At 39.3% G+C, this 27,272-nt stretch overlaps 1 protein-coding gene across 1 annotated transcript in view; it reads right to left on the bottom strand.

Annotated features, from left to right (window-relative positions):
- PLD5 (phospholipase D family member 5) overlaps positions 1 to 21,049 on the bottom strand; it is a 491,541-nt gene extending 470,492 nt beyond the window's left edge. The window contains exon 1 of the mRNA XM_033851914.2: positions 20,735 to 21,049. Coding sequence (XP_033707805.2) covers positions 20,735 to 20,923 — 189 coding nt within the window. The 5' untranslated portion in view covers positions 20,924 to 21,049. The remainder of the gene's footprint in view (positions 1 to 20,734) is intronic.
- Positions 21,050 to 27,272: the final 6,223 nt, after the last annotated feature.

Raw genomic sequence — 27,272 nt, 5'->3', positions numbered from 1 at the left:
TATTTCCAAACCCAGCATAGGAGCACCTAAATATATAAAGCAAATACTTACAGACCTGAGGGGAGATCAAAACAATAATATTAAGGGACTTCAATATCTCACTTTCAAAAATGGACAGATCATCCAGACAGAAAGTTATTAAGGAATTATTTAATTTAAACTATGCACCAGAGCAGATGGACTTCACAGACATTTACAGAACATTCCATCAAACATTAGTAGATATACATTCTTCTCAAGTGCACACGCACTTTCTCCAGGATAAATAATACATTGGACCAAAAAACTAGTCAATAAACTTAAGACTGAAATCATATCAAGCATCTTTTCCAACCATAATGGTATGAAGCTAGAAGTTGATTACAGGGAAAAAACAGGAAAATTCACAAATATGTGAAGATTTTTAAAAAGCACTGAATAACCAATGGGTCAAAGAAGAAATCAAAAAGGAAATAAGAGAACATGGTGGGTCCAGCAACTGGCAGGCATAACAGGTGGCATTCCCCATGGCCAGGTGCCTCAGCCACTGCCCACAGGAGCCTAATGTTCCTGGAGGCTCTAGGTGGAGTCCTGGGAGCTGAAGGGGACCGGCAGCCACTGCTGAAGCATGAAGAATGGATAAGGCAAGAGCCCCTCAAGGTTTCTCATTTTTCTGTTTAAGATTGTTGCCATAGCCCTCTCAGTGAAATGGAAATGCACACAGGCATTGCATAGGCAGTTGTTTTAAGTAGATCCCTGAGAGGCCAGCAAGATGGCAGAGTAGAAGGAGGTAAGCTCACTCCTTTTTACAAAAACACCAAATTAACAACTAACTGCTGAACAACCATAGACAAAAAAATTAACGCTGGAACCTTCTAAAAAAAGATAACCTACACCCAAAGACAAAGAAGAAGCCATAACAACACAGTAGGAGGGTTGCAATCAAGATAAAATCAAATCCCATACCCACTGGATGGGTGACCACAAACTGGAAAATAATTATACCACAGAAGTTCTCCCACAGGAGTGAAAGTCCTGAACCCCACATCAGACTTCCTAGTCCGGGAGTCTGGAAATAGGAGGAGGAGCCCCCAGAGAATCTGGCTTTGAAGGCCAGTGGGGTTTGACTGCAGGAATTTCACAGGACTGGGGTAAACAGAAACTCCACTACTGGAGGTTGCACACAAGGTCTAGTGCACAGCCGTACCCAGGGAGAAAACCAGTGACCTCATAAGAGACTGGGCCAGACATACATGCTAGTATTGGAGGGTCTCCGGCAGAGACGGGGGGGTGCTGCTATGGCTCACTATGGGGAAAAAGACAATAGCAGCTGCAGCTCTGATGAGTACTCATTAGCATGAGCCCTCTTGGAAGCTGCCATTTCCCCCCAAGACGTAGCCCCACCCAACAGCCTGTAGGCTCCAGTGTTGGGATGCTGCAGGCCAAACAAGCAAAAGGGAGGGAACACACCCCCACCCACCAGCAGAAAGGCTGCTTAAAGTCTTCCTGAGCACAGCTCTGCCCACCAGAGGGACAACACGGAGCTCTACCCAGCAGTGGGCAGCTACCAGTCCCTCCCACGAGGAAGCCTGAAAAAGCCTCTTAGACAACTCATCCACCAGAGCACACACAGCAGAAGCAAGAAGAACAACAAGGCTGTAGCCTGCAGAACGGAAACCACAATCACAGAAATTTAGACAAGATGAGACAGCAGAGGAATATGTCCCAGGTGAAGGAACAAGATAAAACTCCAGAAAAATAACTAAGTGAAGTGAAGATAGGCAAACTACAGGAAAAAGAATTCAGAGTAATGATAGTGGAGATAATCCAAGATCTCAGAAAAAGAATGGAGGCACAGATTGAGAACATACAAGAAATGTTTAAGAAAGACCTGGGAGAAATAAAAGAACAAACAGAGAGGAACAATAAACTACCTGAAATGAAAAATGCAGTTTTTTTCTTCTACAGCTAGAAGAATTCAATAGTAGAGTAACTGAGGCAGAAGAACAGATAACTGAGCTGGAAGACAGAATGGTGGAAATCACTGCCACAGAACAGAATAAAGAAAAAAGAATGTAAAGAAATGAGGAGAGTCTAAGAGACCTCTGGGACAACATTAAATGCACCAACATTCACATTATAGGGGTCCCAGGAGGAGAAGAGAGAGATAAAGGACCTGAGAAAATATTTGAAGAAATAATAGCTGAAAACTTCCCTAACACGGGAAAGGAACCAGTCACCCAAGTCCAGGAGGCACAGAGAGTCCCAGGTAGGACAGACGCAAGGGGGAACACATCAAGACACACAGTAATCAAATTGACAAAAATTAAAGGCACAGAAAGATTATTAAAAGCAACAAGGGAAAAGCAACAAATAACATAGAAGGGAACTGCCATAAGGTTGTCAGTGATTTCTCAGCAGAAACTCTCCAGGCCATAAGGGAGTGGCATGATATATTTAAAGCGATAAAAGGGAAGAAGCTACTACCAAGAATACTCTACACAACAAGGCCTTCATTCAGATTCAACAGAGGAATCAAAAGCTTTACAGACAAACAAAAGCTAAGAAGATTCACCACCACCAGGCCAGCTTTGCAACAAATACTAAAGGAACTTCTCTAATGGAAAAGAAAAGGCAACTAGAAACAAGAAAATTAAAAGTGGGAAAGCTCACTGGTTAAGGCAAACATAAAGTAAATGTAGGAAACTGTCTGAACAAAAATATGATATCAAAACAAGCAATTCTGAGAAGAAAAGAGCACAAATGCAGGATACTGGAAATGCATTCAAAATTAAAAGACCAGCAACTTAAAACAATCTTTGATAGACTGCTATATCAAAAACTCTTGGTAACCACAAATCAAAAATCTAAAATAGATACACACATAAAAAAGGAAAAGAAATCCACAAACAGTACTAAAGTTAGACATCAAATCACAAGAGAAGAAAACAAAAGAGGAAGGGAAGATAAAAGACCTACAAAAAAAAAAAATCCAAAAGGGCTTCCCTGGTGGCGCAGTGGTTGAGAGTCCACCTGTCGATGCAGGGGACACAGGTTCATGTCCCAGTCCGGGAAGATCCCACATGCCGTGGAGTGGCTGGGCCGGTGAGCCATGGCCGCTGAGCCTGCGTGTCTGGAGCCTATGCTCCACAGCAGGAGAGGCGACAACAGTGAGAGGCCTGCGTACCGCAAAAAAAAGAAAAAAAAAAAAAAAAAACTAAAACAATTAAGAAACTGGCAATAGGAAAATACATATCAATAATTACCTTAAATGTAAATGGATTAAATGCTCCAACCAAAAGACATAGGCTGGTGGAATGGATACAAAAACAACACCTGTATATATTCTGTCTGCAAGAGACCCACTTCAGATCTAGGGACACATACAGACTGAAAGTTAGGGGATGGAAAAAGGTACTCCATGCAAATGGAAATCAAAAGAAAGCTAGAATAGCAATACTCATATCATATAAAATAGACTTCAAAATAAAGACCGTTATAAGAAACAAAGAAGGACAGTATATAATGATCAAGGGATCAATCCAAGTAGAAGATATAGCAATTGTAAATATGTATGCAGGCAACAGAGGAGCACCACAACATATAAGGCAAATACTAACAGTTATAAAAGGAGAAATAAACAGTAACACAATAATAGTGGGGGACTTTTAAAGCTCTACTTTCATCAATGGACAGATTATACAGATAGAAGATCAATAAGGAAACACAGGCTTTAAATGACACATTAGACCAGACAATGGATATTTATAGAGCATTCCATCCAAAAGCAGCAGTATACATATTCCTCTGAGGGGCACTTGGAACATTCACCAGGACTGACAATATGCTGGGCCACAATGCAAGCCTTGGTAAATTTAAGAAAATTAAAATCATATCAAGCATCTTTTCCAACCACAACACTATGAGATTAGAAATAAATTACAGAGGAAAAAATGTAAAAAACACAAATACATGGAGGCTAAACAATACATAACTAAATAACCAACAGATAACTGAAGAAATCAAAGAGGAAATCAAAAAATACCTAGAGACAAATTACAATGAAAACACAATGATCCAAAATGTATGGAATGCAGCAAAAGCAGTTCTAAGAGGGAAGTTTATAGCAATATAATCCTACATAGAGAAATGAGAAAACTCTGGAATAAACAATCTAACCTTACACCTAAAGGAACTAGAGAAAGAAGAACAAACAAAAGCCAAAGTTAGTACAAGGAAAGAAATCATAAAGATCAGAGCAGAAATAAATTAGATAGAAACAAAAAACAAGAGCAATAAAATTAAAAGGTGCTTCTTTGAGAAGATAACTAAAATTGATAAACCTTTAGCCAGACTCAAGAAAAAGAGGGAGATGACTCAAATCAATAAAATTGGAAATAAAAAAGGAGAAGTCACAACAGACACCACAGAAACACACAGGATCATAAGAAATTATTACAAGCAAATATATGCTGATAAAATGGACAAGCTGGAAGAAATGTACAAATTCATAGAAAGGTAAAACCTTCCAAGACTGAACCAGGAAGAAATAGATAATATGAACAGACCAATCACAAGTAATGAAACTGTGATTAAAAATCTTCCAACAAACAAAAGTCTAGGACCAAATGGCTTCACAGGTGAATTCTTTTTCTTTTCTTTTCCTAGGAATATAGTACTTTATGAACACTACAGAGAAGTATTTTCCAAGACAAATATAAAAGACATAGTTCCTCTTTAGTGACTATAAAAGAAAGCCATCATCTTCACTTCTGTATTTACAGTAAAAAAAAAAAAAAATGTTTTTAAACTAAGTTTAAGAAATCTTTACTAAGAATCAAATATATGTCCAACATCACAGTAAACACAGGTGAATTCTATCAAACATTTAGAGAAGGGCTAACACCAATCCTTCTCAACCTCTTCCAAAAAACTGCAGAGGAAGGGACACTCCCAAACTCATTCTATGAGGCCACCCTCACCCTGATACCCAAACCAGACAGAGATACTACAGAAAAAGAAAATTATAGACCAGTATCACTAATGAATATAGTTGCAAAAATCCTCAACAAAATACTAGCAAACAGAATCCAGCAACACATTAAAAAGATCACACACCAGGAACAAGTGGGATTTATCCCAGGGATGCAAGGATTCTTCAGTATATGCAAAATCAATCAATCTGATACACCATATTAACAAATTGAAGAAGAAAAACCATATGATCATCTCCATAGATGCAGAAAAAGCTTCTGACAAAATTCAACACCCATTTATGATAAAAAAAACTATCCAGAAAGTGGGCACAGAGGGAACCTACCTCAACATAATAAAGGCCATATATGACAAATCCACAGCAAACATCGTTCTCAATGGTGAAAAACTGAAAGCATTTCCTCTAAGATCAGGAACAAGACAAGGATGTCCATTCTCACCACTATTATTCAACATAGTTTTGGAAGTCCTAGCCACGGCAATCAGAAAAGAAAAATAAATAAAAAGAACACAAATTGGAAAAGAAGAAGTAAAACTGTCACTGCAGATGACGTGATACTATACATAGATAATCCTAAAGATGCCACCAGAAAACTACTAGAGCTAATCAATGAATTTGGTAAAGTCGCAGGATACAAAATTAATGCACAGAAATCTCTTGCATTCCTATACACTAATGATGAAAAATCGGAAAGAGAAATTAAGAAAACACTCCCATTTACCACTGCAACAAATAGAATAAAATACCTAGGAATATATCTACCTAGGGAGACAAGAGACCTGTATGCAGCAAACTATAAGACACTGCTGAAAGAAATTAAAGATGATACAAACAGTTGGAGAGATATACTATGTTCCTGGATTGGAAGAATCAATATTGTGAAAGTGACTATACTGCCCAAGGAAATGTACAGATTCAATGCAATCCCTATCAAATTACCAATGGCATTTTTTACCGAACTAGAAGAAGAAATCTTAAAATTTGTATGGGGACACAAAAGACACTGAATAGCCAAAGCAATCTTGAGGGAAAAAAACAGAGCTACAGGAATCAGACTCCCTGACTTCAGACTATACTACAAAGGTACAGTAATCAAGATAATATGCTACTGGCACAAAAACAGAAATACAGATCAATGGAACATGATAGAAAGCCCAGAGGTAAACCCACACACCTCTGGTCAACTAATCTATGATAAAGGAGACAAGGATATACCATGGAGAAAAGACAGTCTCTTCAATAAGTGGTGCTGGGAAAACTGGACAGCTACATGTAAAGGAATGAAATTAGAACACTCCCTAACACCATACACAAAATAAACTCCAAATGGATTACAGACCTAAAAGTAACACCGGATACTATAAAACTCTTAAAGGAAAACATAGAACCCTCTTTGACATAAATCGCAGCAATACCTTCTTCAATCCACTTCCTAGAGTAATGGAAATAAAAACAAAAATAAACAAATGGAACCTAATTAAATGCAAAAGCTTTTTCAAAGCAAAGGAAACCACAGACAAAACGAAAGACAATCCACAGAATGGGAGAAAATATTCTGCAAAAGATGAAACTGATAGTGGATTAGTCTCCAGAATTTACAAACAGCTCATGTGGCTCAAAAATAAATAAATAAATGGGCAGAAGACCTAAATAGGTATTTCTCCAAAGAAGACATACAGACGGCCAAGAGGTACACGAAAAGATGCTCAATATCACTAATTACTGGAGAAATGCAAATCAAAACTACAATGAGATATCACCTCACACCAGTTAGAATGGCCATCATCCAAAAGTCTACAAACAATAAATGTTGAAGAGGTGTGGAGAAAAAGGAACCCTCCTACACTGTTGGTGGCAATGTAAATTGGTACAGCCACTATGGAGAACAGTATGGAGGTTCCTTAAAAAACTAAAAATAGAGCTACCATATGATACAGCAATCCCACTCCTGGGCATATATCCAGAGGAAAACATGGTTTAAAAGGATACATGCACCCCAATACTCATTGCAGTGCTGTTTACAATAGCCATCAAAAGATGAATGGATGAAGATGTGGTACATATACACAATGGAATATTACTCAGCCTTTAAAAAGAATGAAATAATGCCATCTGCAGCAATATGGACGGAACTGGAGATTATCATACTAAGTGAAGCAAGTCAGAGAAAGACAAATATCATATGACATCGCTTATATGCAGGATCTAAAAAAAATGATACAAATGAACTTATTTACAAAACAGAAATAGACTCACAGACTTAGAGAAGGAAGTTATGGTTACCAGGGAGGAAGGTTGGTGGGGGGAAAGGATAGATTGGGAGTTCGGGATTGACGTGTACTCACTACTATATTTAAAATAGATAACCAACAAGGACCTACTGTATAGCACAGGGAACACTGCTCAGTATTCTGTAATAACCTAAATGGGAAAAGAATTTGAAAAAGAATAGATACATGTATAACTGAATCACTTTGCTATACACCTGAAATTAACACAACATTGTTAATCAACTATGCTCCAATATAAAATAAATTTTTTTGAAAAAAGGAAATCAAACTATATTGAGACACATGAAAAGGAAATACAACATATCAAAGCTTATGCGATGCAGCAAAAGCAGTTTTAGAAGGAAGTTCATAACAGTAAATGTCTACATTAAAAAAGAAGAAAGATCTCAAATAAACAACCTAACTTTACTCCTCAAGGAACTAGAAAAGGAACTGAATCCAAAGTTAATAGAAGAAAGGAGATAACAAATAACAGAATGGAAACAAATGAAATAGACACTAAAAAGACAATAGAAAAGATCAAAGAAACTAAGAGCTGGTTTTTTGAAAAGATAAACAAAACAGACAAATCTTTAGGCAGACTTACCAAGAAAAAAGGTAGAGAACTAAAATAAATAAAATTAGAATTGCTCTTTCTTCTAAGAGCAGGAACAGGAATAGAAACAAGGATGGCCACTCTCAGCACTTTTATTCAAAACAGTATTGGAAGTCCTAGCCACAGCAATTAGGCAGGAAAAAGAAATAAAATGCATCTATATTGGAAAGGAAGAAGTAAAATTGTCTCTATCTGCAGATGACATGATATTATATATAGAAAACTACAGGGACTCCACCAAAAAACTGTTAGAAATAAACAAATACAGTTAAGTTGCAGGGTACAAAATCAACAAACAAAAATCTGTTATGTTTATATACAGTAACAATGAGCTAACAGAAAGAGAAATTAAGAGAACAATCTCATTTATAATCACAGCCAAAAGAATAAAATACCTAGGAATAAATTTAACCAAGGAGGTGAAACACCTATACACTGAAATCTATAAGACACTGTTGAAAGAAATTGAAGAAGACACAAGTAAATGGAAAGCTATTCCATGCTCATAGATTGGAAGAATTAACATTGTTAAAATGTCCACTCAACCCAAAGAAATCTACAGATTCAAAGCAATCCCTATCAAAATTCCAATAGCATTTTTCAAAGAGAAGAATCCTAAAATGCATAAGGAACCACAGAAGACCCCAAATAGCCAAATCAATTTGAGAAAGAAAGAGCACACTCCCTGATTTCAAATTATTTTACAAAGCTATACTAACCAAAACAGTATGGTGTTGGCATAAAAGCGGACACATAGATCAACAGAACAGAACAGAGAGCCCAGAAATAAACCCATGCATATGTGGTCAGTTAATTTAAGACAAAGAAGCCAAGACTGTACACTGGGGAAAGTACAGTCTCTTCAATAAATGGTGTTAGGGAAATTGGCCAGCCACATGCAAAAGAATGAAACTGGACCACTATACACAAAAATAATTGAAAATGGATTAAAGATTTGAATGCAAAACCTGAAATCATAAAACTTCTAGAAGAAAACATAGGCTGTAAGCTCCACGACATCTGTCTTGGTGATAATGTTTTCAATTTGACATCAAAGGCAAAGGCATCAAAAGCAGAAATAAACAAGTGGGACTACATCAAACTAAAAAGCTTCTGCACGGCAAGGAAACCATCAACAAAATGAAAAAGCAACCTACCAAATGGGAGAAAATATTTGCAAATCATATATCTGATAAAGAGTTAATAACCAAAGAATTCATACAACTCAACAGCAAAGAACAAACAACTCTTTAAAAAATGGGCAGAGTATCTGAATAGACATTTTTCCTAAGAAGACATACAGATGGCCAAAAGATAAATGAAAATATGCTCAACATCACTAATCATCAGGGAAATGCAGATTAAAACCAGAATGGGATATCACCTAACACCTGTTAGAATGACTATAATAAAAAAGACGACAAATAACAAGTGCTAGTAAACATACGGAGAAAAGGAAATACTACAGCACTATTGGTGGGAATATAAATTGGTACAGCCTCTATGGGAAACAGTATGCAAACTCCTCAGAAAGTTAAAAATGCAACTACCGTATGATCTAGCAATCTCACTTCTGAGTATTTACCCAAAGGAAATGAAAACAGGATATTGAAGAGATATCTGCACTTCCATGATCACTGCAGCATTAATTCCAATAGCCATGATGTGAAAAGAACCTAAGCGTCCATAAGCAGATGAATGAATACATAAGATGTGATATACAAATATATAGAATATTATTCAGCCATGAGTAAAAAGGAAATCCTTTCATTTGCAACAATATGGAGGAACTTGAGGGAATTATGCTAAGTAAGGTAAGCCAGAGAAAGACAAATACTACATGATATCACTTATACGTAAAAGCTAAAAAAAAAAAAACACTCAAAACTCATATACTCAGAGAGTAAAAAAGTGGTTGCCAAGGCCTGCGGAATGGGGAAAATATGGAAAGGTTGGTAAAAGTGTAAACTTTCAGTTATAAGATGAATAAGGTCTGAAGATCAATATAAACATAGTGATTACCAATGACAATACTGTGATATAATTGAACTTTCGCTTACAGAATAGAACTTAAATGTTCTCACACACACACAAAAAAAAATAAATATATGAGGTGATGGATGTTTTCATTAACTCAATGGCAGGAAACCTTTAAATACCTTACAATTTTATTAGTCAATTATACCTCAATTAGGCTGAAAACAAAAACTGTCAAGGCCATAAAAAATGAGGAAAGCCTGAGAAACTATCACAGACCAGAGGCTGAGTAAGGACACAGGACAACTAAATGCAATGTGTTATCTTGGATTGGATCTTAGAACAGAAAAAGGACATTAATTAAAAACTGGTGAAATTCTAATGAAGTCTGGAGTTTGGAATTTAACACTAAGGGAAACTGGGTTGAGGTATGTATAGGAAATGCCTCTACTATCTCTACAACTTTTCCATAAATCTAAAGTTATTCCAAAATAAAAGTTTATTTTTCAAAAAAAGATGTATTAGGAATCTTACAGGACAGGTTTTAAGCAACGTGTGCACAAGTCATGGATTGCAGCGAGAAGAACTTAGGGAATGAAAAAAGTTTGGAAACAGACAAGTCAGGAAGTCATAGTAGGAGATTCTTAATGATCAAGAATGGCAGGTCTTTAAGGGGATTTTGGCAGTTTTGACACATTCCCTGCTGTAGAGTAATCTCACAATCTCTGATCAAGTGCACTCAGCCAGAACAGGGCAGAGGCCAAATAATGAACCAGCAGATTTAGACATGGCAAAAAGTTAGACCAAAGTACTTGTGAAAAATTTAAAAATTAATATTCTTCTTGACTAATAAAAACAAAGACATATAGAAATAAAAACTATAAAAAAGAATTCATGTAAACAATAGCATTAGATATTGGAATAGGTCACTAAAGTGTCCCTAAAACTCTCACTTCCCAGGTCTTAAAAAAACTGGATAGGGCTTCCCTGGTGGCGCAGTGGTTGAGAGTCCGCCTGCTGATGCAGGGGACACGGGTTCGTGCCCCGGTCCAGGAGGATTCCACCTGACGCGGAGCGGCTGGACCCGTGAGCCATGGCCTTTGGGCCTGTGCGTCTGGAGCCTGTGCTCCACAACGGGAGAGGCCACAACAGTGAGAGGCCCACATACCACAAAAAAAAAAAAAAAAAAAAAAAAAAAAAAACTGGATAGAATCTCAAACAAACTACAGATGGTTTAGATACAGCCTTGTCTGTTATCTTCTCCAGCAGACGTTTAATCATAACCCTTTTCAGGAGTTTCTCATGGAGCTTCTGGTGTTTCTTTCCACTGAACTCTTGTTGCATTTAACATCTTAGCATCTGTCTGTCAAGTAGCGTAAGTAGTGTATGCCACCTCATTCTTTCACTTGTGTATAAGTCCTGCCTCCCTAGCACATATTCATTCATTCATTGTTTCAACAGTCAAGTCAGTCAGTATTGGATGCCTACCAGGCACTGTGCTGGGCATTAAGGGTACATTGTTATAAATAAGAAACCACTGTTGTCCTCAAGCTTTTCCAATGAGGTCAAAAGATAGACAATTAATCAGGCAATTTTAAAAAAACAGTGTATTAAGTGCTATAACGGATGCTTGCCCATGATGTTATGGGACAACATAAAAGGGGTATTTAACCAGATTTTAGGTTTAGAAGTGAAAACATTTAAGCTGAGTTCTGGAGAACTAGACCATATGCAACCTGATGTCAAAGGCCCAATCACAGACATTTGAATTTTCTCAAGCCTTAAGCTCAGCTCCTTGCAGAGAGCAGAAATTAGACTGTTAGTTAATTATGATCATAATAATATTGATAATATGGATCAAGACAATAACAGTGGCTTGTGTCCAAGATACAAAGATGAGTAAGGCAGAATTCCAACTCTCAAGGCATCTCTGGAATTTTCCCTGTTCATCCTTGTACCCATCACGCCAATCACAATTCCTGGGACATGCTGGCACTCAATAAATATTTGCTGAATGGATGAGCTTTCTCAGACTCCCCACATTCAGTCAAGCACCAAGTCCCATGAACTCTTTTTTCTTTTTTAATAAGGCTGTTTCATTCGTGTGTTTACTGGAGTAGCAGGTTTTTTTTTTTTCGGGGGGGGGGGGGCATGTGACACGACTTGTGGGATCTCAGTTCCCCAACCAGGATTGAACCTGGGCCACAGTAGTGAAAGTACCAAATCCTAACCACTAGACCACCAAGGAACTCCCCCCATGAACTCTCATTTCACAATATTTCTTACATCTGTTCCTCGATTTTTCTACTTTTCACCATACTCTTTTGTTATTTCCTATCCCTACCACTGAAAGAGAATTTACACTGGTCCCCCCCGGCCAGTCAGGCTCTTCTTCCTCAACACTGCGAGCCACCAGCAGGTTTTCTGAAACCCAGACTTGCTAACTGAAGTGCCTACTGAAATACCTCCTGTTTGCTTACAGAATAAAGCTGAACATCATCAGCATTATTACAATTCAAATCCTCAAGTCCTCCGTGGTCTCGTCCTAATCTACCACTGCGGGTGTTTTCACACGCAACGCTCACTTAAACAAACCCTGCCCTCTAGTCATACTTGTTCACCCACTGGTCTTCCAAACAGGCTTTTTGTTGACCAAATTCCACTCAAAAGCCTTGGTTCAGGCCAGTCCTATATCCAGCAGCTCTTCTTCCTAGGCTCCTAAGACCCAGTACAAAACTTTGCCTAGGGTGAAGCTTTCTGTGAACACCTTTGTGTACAGCGTGAAAGAGAAACCACATTTTTTTAATACAGATATACAACTGACTCAACACCATTTTTTCAAAAGACCATCTTTTTCCCAGTGCACTTCTGTGCCTGTCACTTTTGTCATAAATCAAGAACCTGTCAATAATAACATATACACAGGTCTGTTTCTGCACTTTCTGTTGATTGATCTATTCAATTATCCTTACACCGATACCACATTGCTTTAATTAATCTAGATTTGCTATCTGGAAACAGTCGACTAAGTTGTTCTTCATCAAGATTGTCTTCTCTATTCTTGGCCTTTTGCATTTTCATACAAATTTTAGAATCACTTTTCAACATATACAAACTTGTTGGGATTTTAATTGGAATTGTATCTACTCTATAGATCAATCTGGGAGAAAATTAAAAAGAAGTCTTATCAATCTCCTTAAGTATTTGATATTTTTATGCTAATGTAGATGGTAACAGGTTTTAGTTTTATTTTGGAATTGTTTTTTCATAATTTAATTTTGTATAGTAACTTTGTATCCAGTGGCTATGATAAATCCAGTGACATTATTAATTCATTAAGTATTATCTGTAGTTTATGTTGTTCAGATGTACAAAATAATGTCATCTGCTAATGACAATTTTACTATTTCCTTTGAATTCTTACTCTTGCCTTACTGCATTGGTTATGACCTCCTGTACAATGGTGAACAGAAGTGATGATGACGGACATCTATGCCTCACTATCCAGGGAGATATTTTTAAATATTTCACCATTAACTATGATTCTTTTTAAAGAAACTCTTTATCAGAATAATGAAGTTTCCTTTTATTTCCAGTTTGTTGAGAATTTTATCATGTCTAAGTATAGAATTTCATCAAACACTTTTACTTCATTTATTGAGATATGGGTTTACTTTCATTCTGTTAATGTGATAAATTACACTGACTTTTGAATTTTATATCAACTTTGTATTACTGGAATAAATTTAACTTTGTTACAATATGTAATCAATATACGACAGGATTCATTACCTATTTTATCCTTGTCTAAACAAGTCCTTTGAAGACAGGGTTTTATGCTACTTTGTATTTTTCTGTATTATTCATAACACTGTAATCATATTATAACTACATTTATAAAATTGTAAGCATCTTGAGAGAGGGCAAAGACTTGCTTTGGTCTTTGTATACTCTCTACTGTTTGGAACACAGTATACATCACATAAATGCTTGTTGAATGAAAGTCCTCATAATCTCCTAACAAAGTGTCTTTCACATAAAAGTCACTCTAAATAAATATCTGTTGATGATGAGTGTGTCAGTTAGCGCTTTCTTTACTTCAATGAGTCCCATTTTCTCAATTTAATTCCTCATGTTATAACTGTAAGAGCCCTAACAACTTATTGGCAGGAGCACAATTATAGCTCAATTCAGAAAAAGAATATGTTCACAAGTTTCACCATCTACTCTAGAGGATAAAAAACCATATTTATCACCCAATTGCCATGACATCCAGTCCCATGATACCCAGTCAGGTAGTCCAGCTTGGGCCCACTTCATATGTTCGGCATCAGTGAGATTTTCCAAAGTACATAAGTACACCTGGGAAAGTTTCCCATGTTCTTCATTCTGCTTCATAAGCCCTGCTTAACAGCTTGATTTGTGATTTTAGAAACTGGGCTCTTTTGTCTCTGTTTCTGAGAAAAATTTAAACATACGTTTTTGGTAAAAAGGTCTGTCTCTTCACAACCACTGTGTGGCATTTCAACTGTAACTCAACATTTATGTTGTACTCTCACAGCACAATTTCTGTAGGTATGAATTTGAGACAATCAGTAACTTTAAATGTCCCCAACACATACACTTGAAGCAACATCTCTGGGTTGCTACTTTACCACAAATTCTCTCTCTGCCTAACTATGCCATCTATCAGTCAATTCAGTACAAGAACATAACATATTATAGTTACTGTCTTGTTCCAGAAATTCAAAAGATTCATCAGATTTCTTGACCTTTAGAGCCAGAACAGAAGAACTGGAAACTGTTACATAGGCTTAAACCTGAGACAGATACAGAAATCTGTGAGGAGAAGTGAAAACTTTCAGAGAAACTAGCCAGAGGAAATAGGTAATGGCTATTACATGTAAGAAGGGAAGAAAAAAGGAATCTTAGCTTCAGTAGTCTTGAGCTTCTCAAGTTAAATATATTTAATATATCACTGACAGTGATTATGTTAAAATAACTCAATAAGCCATACCCAACAGAGTTCAAAGAAGTCAAAGTTTCTTCAAAACAAACTGAAGTGTCAACCCACTGTCCATTAGTAGAATAAATATATGCCATCTAAAGTAATGACAAATACAATAATGGACACAACACTGATGCATTAGAACACACTCAAGAGACATCTAGACTTTCATTTCTTGACGCATGGGTTAGAGAGGCAGAGAATTCTGCCTCAGCCTATTCTGTTTATCTAAAGTCACAGTAAATAATCCTGGTAAATGTTAATGTTCTTAAATGTTTGCCAGACTAAAATTATCCAGTCTGGCCAAAAATACATAAACATAAAAAAGGATATTTTCTCCTTGTTCATTTGTTTGTTTCGTTGGTTAGTTGGTTGATTTTTAATGGTACATTTTAAAGATGCATTCCCTTAGGTTGAACTTTGTCTTTTGGTGCTTTACTGATCTGCTCTGTGGAGTATAATTACTTTCATGAATCTGCTCTGTGGGACATAAATAACATTACATAATATGAGCCTAGACCACGGTGACCAAGTTTGCTCCAATCCATTTATTCTTCTTTGCTCATCATGTGAATAATTTATTCCAGGAGGCAAGTGTGCACTTGGCATTTATCTACTATTCACTGGTAACATAAACTCTATTTAAGTGTGAAAATTCACACTTAGAGAAGACAATTTTTTTTTTTTTAGTGAGGCACTTACTAAACCAAGCAAGACACTAGGGCTCACTACAAGTGTGCACATTAAGGATTCTGTCTTCTACTCTTTACAGTTTCTCTCTTCTGCTTTCTCTTTCCATTTTAAATAGGCTTTCTGAGCCACCATGCAGATAAATATCACCACCAGCGCAAAGCTGGGAAGGAAAGCAGAAGTTGGGGACAGGGCAAGGAGTTGGTCTCCACTAGCAGAGCCCACAGACAGAGTGAGAACAAAAGTCAGCCTCAGAATGGCCAGGCAGGGAACAAACAGGGGCCCACTGGCCCAGGAAAGAAGCCCCCAGAAAATGGACCAGAAGTCAGGCAAAGAGGCAACTTAACAGGCCAGGAATGGTGACCTGGCCTTGCTGACAAAAGGACCCATACACTTCTGGGTCCAGAACTATAATTCCGGCAGGCTGATCTCAAATATGAAATCTGGAAGCTCTTTGGGTGGAGAGTGCAGGCTCATCCAGGCAACAGCTGAGCAGCAATTATACCTATAGGTATTGTGTGTTGAGCACTGAGCACGGGCCATATGCTGTGCTAAGAGTTTTATGTCTCATGGTCATCCTTATGAGCTAGTCATGGATGTTCTCTTTCTCCTTCTTTTGGGTCTTGGTTGAATGCACCTTCCTCACCCCTTTCAAGAAAGCCTTGGCCAGGAAACTTTCTTTGGCCAACTATCATGAGTCAAATAGATGCACCACTTCTGGGTAGAAGTACTGAAAGGCATCACATGATTCACCAGCTTCCCTTCAGCTGACTTGACAATCATGAAACCAAGTATCAGGATGGAGCTCCCAGCAGGCCAGGCAACTAAGATGTGGAAAATATCCTGCTGCTATGGATTGGATATCTGGATGCTTATGCCCCCCTCCACCCCAGCCGAATTCACGTGTTGAAATCCAATACTCAATAGGCTGGCATTTGGAGGTGGGGCCTTTGAGAGGTGATCAGGTAATAAGGCTGGAGTCCACATGAACAAGATAGTCTTCAGAGAGCTCCCCCATCACCATCACCACCACCACCACCACCACCACCACCACCACGTGAGGACTCAGCAAAAAGACGGCTATCTATGAACCAGGAAGCAGGCCCTACCAGACACCAAATCTGCCTGTGCCTTGATCTTGGACTTCCCAGCTTCCAGAACTGTGAGAAATAAATGTTTAAAAGCCACCCAGTCTGTTACAGCAGATTGAACTAAGACACCTGCCAACCTGCACAAGTGAGAAGAGTGAAGAAAAATTTATTTTGTAGTACTTACTGAGCCCCTGCCATAAGGGGATTGTGCATCACTGGAGTATAGGCATGGACTGTCTCCTTGAATCACCCAGTAAACCTGCAACTCCTTATGGAGGACTGTGAATGTACATCCTGGTGAGTGTGGGTCCTTCGCCCAGGCCTATCTAACCAGAGCCCCACTCTTAACCACACTGTGGCAAAAGCTAACTGAACACGCAGGAGAGAAAATAAGACACCCCCATCTCCATAAACAGCATCAGGAACTTCTACACACACAACTGACATCAGGCCAGGCGACTTAGCGGAGTAGCCACTGCAACTCTCTAACTTTGTGGAAAAAAAAAAAAAGTCAATCAAGGCATATACCACCAAAGGACACCAGCCTAATGTTACACCGTCCTCTGGGATAGCCAAACTGTATTAAATGGTGACTCTCAAAGTGATCCAGCCCCAGGGAGGGCTGACAGAGCAGAGTGGGTTAGAGTTGAAAAAGTGGCCCCATGCTCCTCTTCTTTGCTAGATCATAACCTTCACTTTTACATTATACCTAAAGTAAATATGGGATCCTACAGAGAATAAAACTTCCATTGTTTCCCAAACCTAATGCCTTCTAAAGCCATTGGCGTTATGAGGCTGAACAGGAGGCGAAAGATTCTAAGAACCAAGACACTATTTGCAGCTAATAAGACAACATTCTACGCAGGGCCCAGAAATTTTACTTTTTCCAGAAATTTACAAGTAGAGTTCAAAATCTAGAATTCACGGTATAAACATAACTTCCTTGTATCTTCTAATCATGACTTAAGAATGGGAGAATTCCCTCACATACATTTATTCTTAATGGGTATTCATCTTAAGTATCAATCAACCAACAACAGGAGACCTACTAGAGAATGGACTTGAGGATATGGGGAGGGGGAAGGGTAAGCAGTGACAAAGTGAGAGAGTGGCATGGACATATATACACTACCAAACATAAGGTAGATAGCTAGTGGGAAGCAGCCGCATAGCACAGGGAGATCAGCTCGGGGCTTTGTGACCACCTAGAGGGGTGGGATAGGGAGGGTGGGAGGGAGGGAGACACAAGAGGGAAGAGATATGGAAACATATGTATATATATATAACTGATTCATTTTGTTGTAAAGCAGAAACTAACACACCATTGTAAAGCGATTATACTCCAATAAAGATGTTAAAAAAAATTTAAAGATGGGTTGAATGTATTCCAATCCTTAATCATTCAATTTCTGTCACTTTTCTCTGGTCCAATCTGGGGATTTGTCCTGCAGCCTTTAAACTAGAAAAGGAGAGGTAAACTATTCTCATTTTTAGCAAATTGATTGGAAATATATTCTCTAGCTGTCACTTTACATTGTGTTATTGACTTTCAGATTAAGCAATGCCTCTGAAGTCTGGACAGAGTCCACACTCCGTTATTGGGATGACTGAATATGCGTACCATTTGAAGCCATAATTTATTTATGGCCTTAATACTGGATTGGCTTTTAAAGCATGAGCAAAATAACAGTAGGCTGTTCTCATGCATATGATCTCCATTATAATTATTCATTTTTTAACATAATAAAAATGGTAGTCATCCATTTGATTAGACAGATCAAAGGGGTCAAACTACCATATATCACCTTTGAATTTCACATGATACACTCATCCTAATCTCTGCAACATCTAAATCTGAAGGTGTCACATGTGTTCAGAATGTTGTCTATCATAAAGTCAACATTATATTTTCATGCTTTGTGTGGCAATAACATACTGGGTTATATTTGTTATGGGTTTTTAGATTTTAAATATCTAATTAGAAATTAACATCAAACTACTTGAAACATCGTAGTGTAGACAACATAGGACAGATGAGCTTGAATGAAAATAAAATTACATTGTTATGCTAATTTAATTTTCCATAGCACTTTCATAAATATTATTTCACTAAAGTGTTTGTAGATGTTTCAAAGGGGCAAGAGAATATCACAAAAAAATGTCACTGGAAGCAAAGCCCCCTTTCTAACTGAAAGCAAGTGTACAGGAAAATATCAGAACAGAATATGTTTCATGATATGTATTTGAGAAAGCAAACAAAACTGTTACTTTGATTTAAATAACAAAAGAGGTAATTTTTCAAAAAATAAGTACAAGGTTCTATTTTGGAGCATCTGAGTGAAGAAGAAAGCATAGATCCTTATGTGCAAACAACCAGATCTCACTTTCCTTGGTCTCTAACCCTCAGCAGGCACTGAGCATCCTATACTCATCCACAAAGGTGAGGCTGCCGTGGCCCACCCTGTATGACTTAATACTTTCAGTGAAAATCTAAAAGTGAGAAACCATTTAAGTATAATGTGTGCAATGTCTGTGACTCAAGGAGACATAGTCGTAAAAGGTGGCAGTATTGATTTTCAGTAAGAAAATAAAGGAACTAGACCAGCTAAAAGCACAAGCTGCAAATGAACACATATTCAGAGTGACACTGAAATGAAGACATACTCTATCACCATCCTAAGGGCAGACCATTCTCCCTAGTACTCATAAAACGACATCAGGATCCAAATTACAGGAAGATGCTATTTGCCCCTCTTTAATAACCACAGGTTCCTTCGCTAATTGTGGAGCTTGCATTTTTAAACAGATACTGCTGCCTTTCAAACAACTTGCATCCTAGAAATCTCCTTCAGTTACTTCCATAGTCTTAAGGATCTGAGGCATCCATTTGATATTGTCTCTACACACAAGACAGCATGCACCCCAATTCAAATCTTTAAACCTGCACTTTCGGACTTGATCAGGCCCTAAAAGAAAAGGCAAAGACCTTCCTTTCAGACTGAGTAAGAGAAATACTCCTTTGCCCTCTTCCTCCTGGGAAGCTAGTTGCTGCTGAAATGCCCAAGAGAAGAGAAGCGCGCGGAGTAGGGGGTGGGGGGCGGAGGAGACGGGGGAGGGGTAGGTCCTTGCGGCGGTAGATGTGTGAGTTCCAGAAGTTCTTTCTATCATAATTGGCGATGTGACCCAAATACAAGGAAACCTCCACATTCCATTAACAGACTCAATTTGGATTATGCAGCTCCGCGGAAAGAAACGGCATTTTCTCTGTAGCCAGCTGTGCTGCCCTCGAGATAACTCTCTTAGTTTCATGTTAACATTTGGTTAAGGAGATGCTGATGGGTCAGATTTGATACTGTGAATCCACTAAACGCCGTTTTACAGGGACTTTTTCTCTCCTGAATGGCGAGCCTAGGGGCTCGGCCCCAGCGCCAATAACGTTTCCGGCGAAACACGCACTCTTTGGGAGACGGGGTCCCCGCTCGCCAGCCCCCACCCTCCAGCGGCGAGTCCCGGGAGCAGGGCGACCTGCTCTTCCTTTCTCTGTTTCTCCTTGCAATGTGCAAACCCCTCCCTAGCTGGGCGCAAGTAGAGAGGACCGCCACCTGCTCATCCCAGAGGATACGCTGCAGAAAACTCGAATGGATCTTGCGCGGACACAGGCTGGATGCCAGCGGCGACAACTTTACGGATTTGTTCATGTTAGTTCTGGACCGGGTAAAATAGCCCCAAAGACGCGAGCAAACGCCCCTCTGAAGCCCACTACCGTGCAACACCGGCTCCTTGGAGCCACGCTGGGGCAGTTCCCCTTATTGCTCACCCCACAAACGCACTGCGAACGACCCCCCCCCCCCCCCCGCCCGCAGTGGAAGCCCGGAGAGGTCGAGGTGTGCGGGGCCAGGCAGTGCGTAAGGGAACAACCCCGCCCCGCCCCTCCCCTCTCCGCAGCCCGCTCCTTCCCGGCAGGAAAGTGCCGGAGAGGCCCCGGACGGGCGTAGGACCCGGACGCCCCGGCCCCAAGCCGGGCCGCCGGCGGGGTCACCGCGCCCGGCCCAGGGGCGCGCGTGTGGCAGGTGCAGGGCCGCGGTCGGGGGAGCGAGCCGCGCTTACGTGCTCCAGCTTGTCTTTCCTCCGGAGCCAGACGCTGGCGCTGTAGTCCTGCTGCTTGACGCTGCTGTAGAAGTTCGCGCCCACTCGGGTCAGGCTCGGCGAGGGCTCCTTGGGGCGGCTTTTCAGCCTCATCTGCTCAAAGCCCTCGTGGGGGGAGGCCGAGAGCCACTCGTGCTGCCGGATCTCCATGCTGACATGACCAGGCGGCGGCCGGCGCGCAGCGAGCTCGGGATGGGCGTGCGAGAAGCCGGCCGGGGCTGAGGGAGGAGCGAGCGGGCGCGGGCAGGGCGCGGGGAGCCGAGCGCGGGCAGGGCGGGGTGAAGCGGACGGGGAGGGAGGGGGAGGAGAAGGAAAGGAGGGTAGGAGGGAGAGGAGAAAGATGGGGCAGGAGGGAGGCCGCGAGCTAGGCGTAGGCGCAAGGTGCGGGCGGCTGCGGTCCCGGGTGGGCGCTCAGCACGCCGGCCCCCGGCTGAGTGCGGCGGGAGGGGGCGGGGGAGTGGGAGTGGGAGGGGCGGCGGGAGGGGGGAGGGGCGGCGCGCGCCTGCAGGTTGGCGCAGTGAGGAGGCAGAGGGCTGCGAGTCCGACCGCCGCCCCTCCCCGCGCGCCTAGGCCAGCGGTGGCCGAGCGGCGGACCTGCCTTCCGCAGCCTTCCCTCAGCCGGGCTCCGAGTCGTCCCCTCGCATTTTTACTTGAAAGCGAAGAGCAGCTGGAGAAGTCGGCGCTGTCTCCGTGCCCCCTCCCTCCTTGGCATCACCCCGCCTTTCCCCCACTCGCCGCCTCCGACCTCTGCCTCCCCTCTTTCTCAAAGTTCAGTAACTTCCAGCCTCAGGAGCCCATTTGTCCCACCCTGGGGGACTCCGAACAGAGGGTGTCCAGCAACCCCGGAAAATGGCCCCAAGGACGAGTGTCTTGAGCCTGGCACGATTTCCTTTGGAGGGTGTAGTGATGCAGACCCTCCCGGTGCGGTAGCCCAGCGGCGGAGCGTAGCTCCTAGCAGCCTAGCCCCTCGGATCCTGGGAGGGCGATTCCGGACCCCTGCTGCAAATACTCCGCCTCCACTCCGTTCTGAAGGCTCTGGGGCCCGAGAACCGTGCGGTTCTCTTCTTGATTCCGGGCTCCCAGGGCCAGGTTTTACATCCCCAAAGCTTTTTACCCGGGCTTTCCCTCCCAGGCCCAGACTTAAGACAGGCTGCCTCGACGATTTTTTAGAAATAAGGCGGCATATTAATAATTAAATCTCTTTATCTTTTTCTATTTTTGAAATCAACGTTTTTCAAGACATTCTTTGGTTTTCCAAAACGCTGAATAACAACTAGTGTTAAGGATTTCTCAGGTCCATTTAAAAGCTTGTTAAATGTTTGAAAGCTAAAGAAGTGTAATGGAGTGTTTAAAGGGAGCCACAGATGGTAAACTGAACTCTCTAGCCCTTGGCAGAACTGTTCCCCAGAACTGTCCACCTTGCATTATAGTTTCAAAGAAAGACATTCCTGGGTTGGAATTTGATGAAGTTCTGTGAGGGCAAGGATTGTGCATCATACCCTTTTAAAGTCTCCATATGAGAGGATGGTATTGTAATAATAGTTGAAATAGAATCCTATGAGCAGTCAATTTGAGGATGAAGCAACTACATATAAACAACACACACAATTCTTGGTTATTCTAAATCGGTTTTCTTAGGAGCTGAATTGCATTGTGTAATGTGTACCCCAGTGTGTGGGTTATCTCTAAATCTCACAGTTATTTTGCAAGACACAGGTTATTCACCCCATTTTCCTGGTGAGGGAAGGAACTGAGACTCAGGCATGAATCACACTTCAAAGCAAGGATCTGAACCATGATTAAAACGCTGCTAACGCTATACATTCCACTGTCTTTTCTCTCACATTTTGCTATTACAATTTAGCTTTCACTGCTTTTGCTTTTTAAAGTATAAACATACAATTTAAATGATTACAAGTATATATATATACATATATATGTATATATATATATCTTTTGTAATATTGGTGTTAGAAAAACCAGACTGCCCTTCTGCAAAGGCTACCTCTGCTTTTTGCTCTATAAGATTACACTGTAGGTCATGTGATATAGCCAAACCTTGGCAAGTGACAGATTTCCAATTCAGAGTACTAATGAAATGTTCCACTGTAGTAGAATTTAAACAAATGGTTTCCATATCAAGTCAGGTTTTCATATTGAATAGATTTTTTTTTTCTTTACTATACCTGTTTAGGGGAAAACACTGTAGATACTACTACCATTATTTTTTAAAGGAATAGACTGGTAGTATATGTGTTACAGGCAAACTACTGAATTGAGCATTATAATCAATTCATAGACAATTTTTTATGATCAAAAATATCAGGCAAAGCATAGATTTTGTACTGTTTCACATTTCATCTATTTAGTGTACAGTGCCAGACATCAAAATGGATTCAACAATTTTAAATAAACCTGAGTGCAATCATATTGTTTTTTTCTCTCTTGGATCCCTGTCCAAACTCATTGATTATGACATTCATATGGAATTTTCTGGTGGACCTTCAAAAGAGAATTTTACATGAAACTGAACTCAGTTCAAACTGTTGTAGAGAAAATAGTATTTCTGAAGGTGGCCAATTACAATATGATAATCTTACACTAAAAAATATTATTGAAATGTATAAATATTATTGAATTTGTAATTAACTCCCATAGCACTTTTGCCTATACATTTTCATAGCTCTTATATGTTCTTAAGGCAGCATAGATGTTATGATTATCTATCCTATTAGTACATTGGCTTCTTTGGGAACCGGGACCACACCTGATCCTTTACAGTGCTAAATGATTTTCATTTGATTTCAGTAGGCTTCAAGTTTATCTAATAAATGGAGATTAATCATTACTACCTCAAATGATTGCTACAGGGATAAAATTATATAATACATAAGAAAACACCATATAAAGTATAGAGTGCTATGTTATTGTTATTAGAACATCAAGGCACAGGAATGTTCTTTATGTTATTCTAATGATGTTATTCATTTTCATTGGCAATTTATCAATTAACCTTGATTGCTTCTAATTAATCATAGACACTGCACTCAGCAACAAATTTGCATCTCATTAACGTTTATATTTATGTTATAAATACTTTATTTGGTATTGGTAAAGTCACTACTGGTATTTTACATAATACTTTCAAACTGTATAGAATTTTCAAGTAAAACATATGTGAGCCATCAACATCTATTGATTTCAAACTTAGATTTAGATACCATTGGCCAGAAATTGTTAACATTGTCTGAATTAAGGCTAGAGTAGGCTGAAATTATCAAGACGTAACAGAGTATTTTATTAAGCCTTTCATAATAATAATACGTTACATTTCCATAATATTTACATTTGTAGCATGTTTTCTTTCCCTTTATCATGTTTACTTCATGGAAAAATTATCTGAAAGTAGTCTTGGTAATTGCTAACATCTCCGTTTTTTGAAAGGAGGAAACTGAAGCTCATGGAGATTAAATGACCTGCTCAAAGCCATGTATCTAATAAATCAGAATCTGGTCTACAAGCTGTGTTCATTGACTCTAAATAAAGGATTTTTTTTTAACCACATAAGATCAAAATATCTCAAGTGAATACTCCTTAGTACTTAACGTTTTATTTTTTATGTGTTTATTTTTACTATTACCAGGTTTTATTAAAGGTTTATTACTGATAAAAAAATCATTTCAATAATTAGACCTTCCTTGGTAGTGTGCATTATGTCCTCACTAATTACCCTCACACTATGAAGGATCATATTAAAACATTGACCCAAGAGATACTCTATTCTTTGTTGTCAAGTTGATCCAGCAGCTTAAGATTGCATCACTTTTTTAAAAAAGACTTTATTTTTTAGAGCAGTTTTAGGTTCTTAGCAAAATTTAGGGGAAAATCCAGAAATTTCCCATATCTACCTGCTCTGCACATGTACAGCCTCCCTCATTATCAACATCACTCACTAGAATGGTACATTTGTTATAGCTGATGAAGCTACATTGATACATCGTAATCACCCAAAGTCCATAGTTTACCTTAGGGTTTGCTCTTGGTATTGTACATTCTATGAGTTTGGACAAATATATAAAGACATTATCCATCATTATAGTGTCACAGAATATTTTCAGGGCCCTAAAAATCCTCAGTGCTCCACGTATTCTCCTCCCCCCCAACCCACCCCCATGTAATTAGCCATGTAGTTGTTATTGATTAGTTATAAAATGACAATGAGGATTTTTTAAATGTTAAGTTAAATTATTAACAAAGTGTATTTATCTGCATACAAACTTATTTTAGACTAACAGTTCTCATTTTTTTTTCAGTGCCTACTTTGCTGGTCACTGTCATCAAAGGTATTATATCATTTGTTTCTCACAAAAACCCTGCAAAGTAAACATAACCATTCCCATGTTTCAGATGAGGAAACAAAGACTCAGGAAGATTAACTTGCCCAAGAGACACAGCTAACAAGAGACAACACTATGGCTGAAACTCAAGGGTGGCTCAACTCTCAATACCGTCTCACAACACAAACCTGTCTGGTCTTGCTTGGGCTCCTGGCATCTCTGCTGAGCTGAGAGCCCCATAGTGAGCTGGAAAGAAGCTGGTGAGTAGTGGGAGAAGTTGACTAGCCTCCAGGATGAGACCCTAGTAGAATGAGTTTATACTGTTAGAGGCTCACATCTTATTCACACAAGGAGAACCAAATCAGATACCTCTGATATTTCTGAGGGTTAAAAACATTGGTTCTATTGCCAACTCAGTTGAAAACCAACCAATAGTGAGACTTAATCAAAATGCTTTGCCTAATTGGATCTGTCAAGTTGCTACGGTTTAATCACAAAGTTGACCTTTGCAGTGAGCACTGGACAGATAAATCATATCAACACGTCTGATTGGCTGTGTCACAATGAATTAGCCAATGTCTATACTGAGAAAAAAGTAAAGAGGATAGTTGAAAAGATTAACTGGATGCTTAGTACAACTAAAAGCTTCTGGGAGGAAAAAAAAGTCTGAATTATCCTAATTCATAGTGTGGATGCGTTAAATCAATCAGACAATTGCTTAAATTGCCACTTCATTTGGCCTTCGTGCATACAGCGATTGAACAGTGAATTAACATTTCAAGATCACCCTGACAGTCTAAATTCAGTTATAAGTACCTGGGACAGTCTTCTATATGTCTCTTATGGTATCCAGTATAAAGTATGTCCAACTCAACAGTAAACAAGGAAATATCTGATCATAATGTAAGTTACACCATAATTCTCACTCATTCCTAGAATCTCAAAACTAAAATCTAACCTTAAATAAAGTGATGTGAGAATGATGTATATTTACTGAATCTGGGCACCCATGAAGAATGTACTTTGTATGGTTTCTTATAATTTTATTCCACCCTGGTAGTGATCATAGCTTTCTTTTACTTTTTGTTCTTTTTAGGAACCCATTGTTATTGACATCAATAATATAGAATTAGTAAATGTCATAAAAGTATTTAGACACCTCTGACATTCCCCCACTTGTTCATCTGTGCTAAAAAGGAATTTACTGACTTTGTAGATATTCAGTATTCCTGGCAGTTAGAGTAGTTTTTTTCTGTAGTAAATCACTTAAACAAATATATGCTGATGTGTACCATCTCAATGCTTGTCCAAGCACTGTTGATAGCTTCTGTACATTATGCAATATCTTTTGAAGGTAAAATGTAACATATTCAGTACCCAACAATGAAATTCAGAAAGGTTGGAGCTAAATTTTGTGCTCAGTTGCTGGAGTTTTTGTTGGTCTTAGGTTTTCTAAGCCTGTGATATCCTTCTCCCACTCCTTATTATGTGGTTCTAGTTCTTTGCCCTTGTTTTAATGATGTTATCTTTCTAATCTTTGTTTTTTTGCAAATGACTTTGTTAAATGTAGGCAGAGAATAAGTAATAGATGAAGAATTAGTTAATCTGTCATGAACCAAGACTGCCTGTCAACATGTCAGTCTGATGGATTGGTTTCAAGTCGTAAAAACTATTAAAGTGATATACAAAGAGGGACAGTGCCATTAAATATCTTTCATTTCCCTCTTTGAACATTTCTATTCTAGTTATGCACAAGTCACCCCAGTTCTTTCCAAAATTGCATTCATTTTAGCAATTTATGTGTGCTAGGCCATGGAGGCACAAGATAAAACAAAACAACATTAAAAATTAGTTAAGCTTCATCTGGTTGGAGAAGCAGACAGGTCAATGTTATAACACAGCTACAGGTATACGGGAACCAGAAGAAGGATGAACTGGAGAAAATGACCCAAAACAGTACGGAGGTTCCTTAAAAAACTAAAAATAGAACCACCATATGACCCAGTGATCCCACAACTGGGCATATATCCTGAGAAAACCATAATTCAAAAAGAGTCATGTACCACAATGTTCATTGCAGCTCTATTTACAATAGCCTGGACATGGAAGCAACCTAAGTGTCCATCAACAGAAGAATGGTTAAAGAAGATGTGGCACATATA

The sequence above is a fragment of the Tursiops truncatus genome, chromosome 1 (assembly GCF_011762595.2).
Source record: "Tursiops truncatus isolate mTurTru1 chromosome 1, mTurTru1.mat.Y, whole genome shotgun sequence".
Classification (NCBI taxonomy): Eukaryota; Metazoa; Chordata; class Mammalia; order Artiodactyla; family Delphinidae; genus Tursiops; species Tursiops truncatus.
Note: the sequence above shows the minus strand (reverse complement) of the source record. Positions and strands in the feature narration are given on the sequence as shown.